This window comes from Propithecus coquereli, unplaced genomic scaffold (assembly GCF_000956105.1).
Source record: "Propithecus coquereli isolate 6110/MARCELLA unplaced genomic scaffold, Pcoq_1.0 Scaffold5, whole genome shotgun sequence".
NCBI lineage: Eukaryota > Metazoa > Chordata > Mammalia > Primates > Indriidae > Propithecus > Propithecus coquereli.
In genome coordinates, this window is record NW_012150840.1 from 13,822,304 (window position 1) to 13,825,212 (window position 2,909).

The following is a 2,909-nucleotide window of genomic DNA, read 5'->3' on the forward strand; positions in this document are numbered from 1 at the left end:
GAGAAGCCTTTCTGGCGCTTTGTGAAGCGCGACGTTCGGACGCCCTTCGCCGTGGAGCTGGAGGTGCTGGACGGCCACGGGCCCGAGGCCGGGCGGCTGCTGGGCCGGGCGGTGCAAGAGCGCGACTTCTTGCCGCCCGGGGTGCGGCGGGAGCCGGTGCGCGCGGGCCGGGTGCGCGCCACGCTCTTCCTGCCGCCAGGTGAGCTACTGGGGCCCTAATGGTGCAGGTCTGCTGGTCTCTCGTCCTGGCGCTTTTACACGGAGGAAGGAGGTGGCTCCCAGCATTCTGGAGGTCAGTGTCAAGGACACAGGAAAGGAAAGGAAAGCTGGCAGGGGAAGTGGCCCTGGTGCTCCAAAACTGAGAGGTCCTTCAAATGGGGTGCTGTTACAAGACCTCATAAGGAAAGTTAGAGGACACTTGTAATTTTTAAAATAAAAACCACTGATCATTTAGTTTTGATTTTTTAGTATTTTTCAGTTTTGCAACTTTTCTTTCAACTCTCACAGTGTGTTGTTTAAGTAAATTAGCATTTACGATAGGAGGAAGGCCTCTTGCTGTCAACTACAAATCTGAGATAACTGGATATTTTTACATAAAGAGCAGTGGGCCAATGATAAATTGAAAAGATGATTGTCGTTATTAATCAAGGAATGCGAAATAAAACTACAGAGTACATTTCATACCCTCAAAAGTGGCACACATTTAGAAGTCTGACATTACCAATTGTTGACAAGTATGGAGAGATAACTCACATGCCCTGCTAGCCGGAGCCAAAACATTCATCTACGCTGGGAAACAATTTGTCCTTACTTATGTCAACGGAAAAAAAAGACCAAACTCTGTAAAGTAATTTTAAAGAGATTTACTCTGAGCCAAATTTGGGGACCATGACCCGGAGCCACGCCCAAGAGGCCTTGAGCAGTGGACTCCGTGTGGCTGGGTTATAGTTTGGTTTTATACATTTCAGGGAGACAGGGGTTACAGGTAAAGTTATAAATCAATACATGGGAGGCATACATTGGTTTGGCCCGAAAAGGTGGGCCATCTCAAAGCAGGGGGTTACAGGTTATAGGTGGGTTTAAAGATTCTTTGGCTTGTAATTGGTTAAAGACGTGAAGCTTTGTCTAAAGGCTTGGAATGTTTCAACATGAGCTGTTTATCAGAGATAAGCCACTGGACATAGATTTGTTGTGTAAATTGAGGACCTGCAGGTTTGTCTTGCATACTCTTAGGCCTGTTAATGAGTTACAAAGAATGTCCCCAAGAAGGGAGGGAGCATGATAATGCATGTCTGACCTTCCTCCTGGCAGGCAATTTAGTTTTAGGATACTCCTTTGGTCACGAGGGGGTCCATTTAGTCACACGGTAGGTGGGTGGTGGGGCGGGTGAACCTTAAAATTTTACTTTAGTTCACACTTAGAAAATTGAATGTGTCATTCTACTCATACATGTGCGCCAAGAGGCACATTGTCTGTAAGAGCAAAAACAACTGGAGATAGCCCAAATGTCCATCGGTAATACAATTGATGAATAAATTGAAGTATATTTCCAGCAGTCGAAGTGACTGAACTATAGCTACAAGAATCAACATTGATGAATCTCCAAAACAATGTTAAAGGAAACAATCAAACCCCAGAAGAACACATTCAATATCATTCCATTTAGATTAAATTCACAAAATAGGCAAAGTAAACAAAATATTGTTTAAGGTACACATTTAGGTGCTAATACTGTAAAGAAAATCAAGAGAATGGTAAACACAAAATCCAGGATAAGGGAGAGGGAGGAAAGGGGCCCATACTTAGGGGGCCTTAATACCAAACTTTTTTTTTTTTTCTGTAAGAATTACCACTTATCCAAGTAAGTACTGAACTATTTCTTAAACTAGTGTTGGCTATAAAGTGTTTGCTTTATTATTCTTTACATTTTATATGTGAAATATAAACTTTTTATATAAATGGGAGTGTATCCAGTAAGTGGAATCATACAGAATGAGTATGTAGTCTTTTGAGTCTGTTTCCATTCACTGAGCTAACTGCAGAATGCTAAGTGCGTTCTGGTAAGTGAATGCTTTTGAGATTCATTTGTGCTCTTCTATGTATCAGTCCTTCTTTTCGTTTCTTAGTAATGCTCCATTATATGGATGTTCAACAGTTTGTTTATTCACTTACCAGTTGAAGGACATTTGGGTTGTTTCCAGTGTGGCGATCATGGATAAAGTCACTATACACACTTCCATACAAGTTTTTGGGTGAATACAAGTTTTCATTTCTAATGGGCAAATACCTGGGAATGGGATTGTGGTAAGTATATGTTTAACCTCATGAGAAACTGCCCAACAGTTTTCCAAAGTGACTACCATTTTGCGTTCCTACCAGCATCGTATGAGGGTTTCAGTTGCTCTGCATCCTCACTAGTATTTGTCATTGTCAGTTTTTTGGGGGAGAGTGCGATGTTTTTGTTGTTGTCTTTGTTTGTAAATTATTTTTAATCTCAAAAGTAACGCATCCTCTTGGTAAAATCTGTAGGGCTTCGAGGCTCTGAATATAGAGAGGAATGTAGATTTAGCCTGTGCCGCTCTCTGGATGTTTGAAGGCCAGAGGTCTTTCAGCACTTTTGATTGTCAGTAGAAAACTTTGTCATCACCAAGTAGGCAACAAATGGCTTTTGATATCACTGCAAAGTCTCAAGAATAGTTTAGTTTTGTGTTTTGTTTTCTTTCCTCCCAAGAACCTGGGCCCTATCCTGGGATTGTGGACATTTTTGGAGTAGGAGGTGGCCTCCTGGAGTACCGAGCTAGTCTGTTGGCAGGGAAGGGTTTTGCTGTGATGGCTCTGGCTTATTACAACTATGAAGACCTCCCCAAGGGCATGGAGAACCTCCACCTGGAGTACTTTGAAGAAGCTGT

General features: G+C 42.6%; 1 protein-coding gene across 1 annotated transcript in view; it reads left to right on the forward strand.

The window, feature by feature from the left end:
• Nucleotides 1-2,909, forward strand: part of LOC105819890 (acyl-coenzyme A thioesterase 1-like) — an 11,971-nt gene that overhangs the window by 4,780 nt on the left and 4,282 nt on the right. Inside the window, exons 2-3 of the mRNA XM_012656236.1 lie at nucleotides 64-199; nucleotides 2,732-2,907. Of these exons, the coding sequence (XP_012511690.1) occupies nucleotides 64-199; nucleotides 2,732-2,907 (312 nt within the window). The remainder of the gene's footprint in view (nucleotides 1-63; nucleotides 200-2,731; nucleotides 2,908-2,909) is intronic.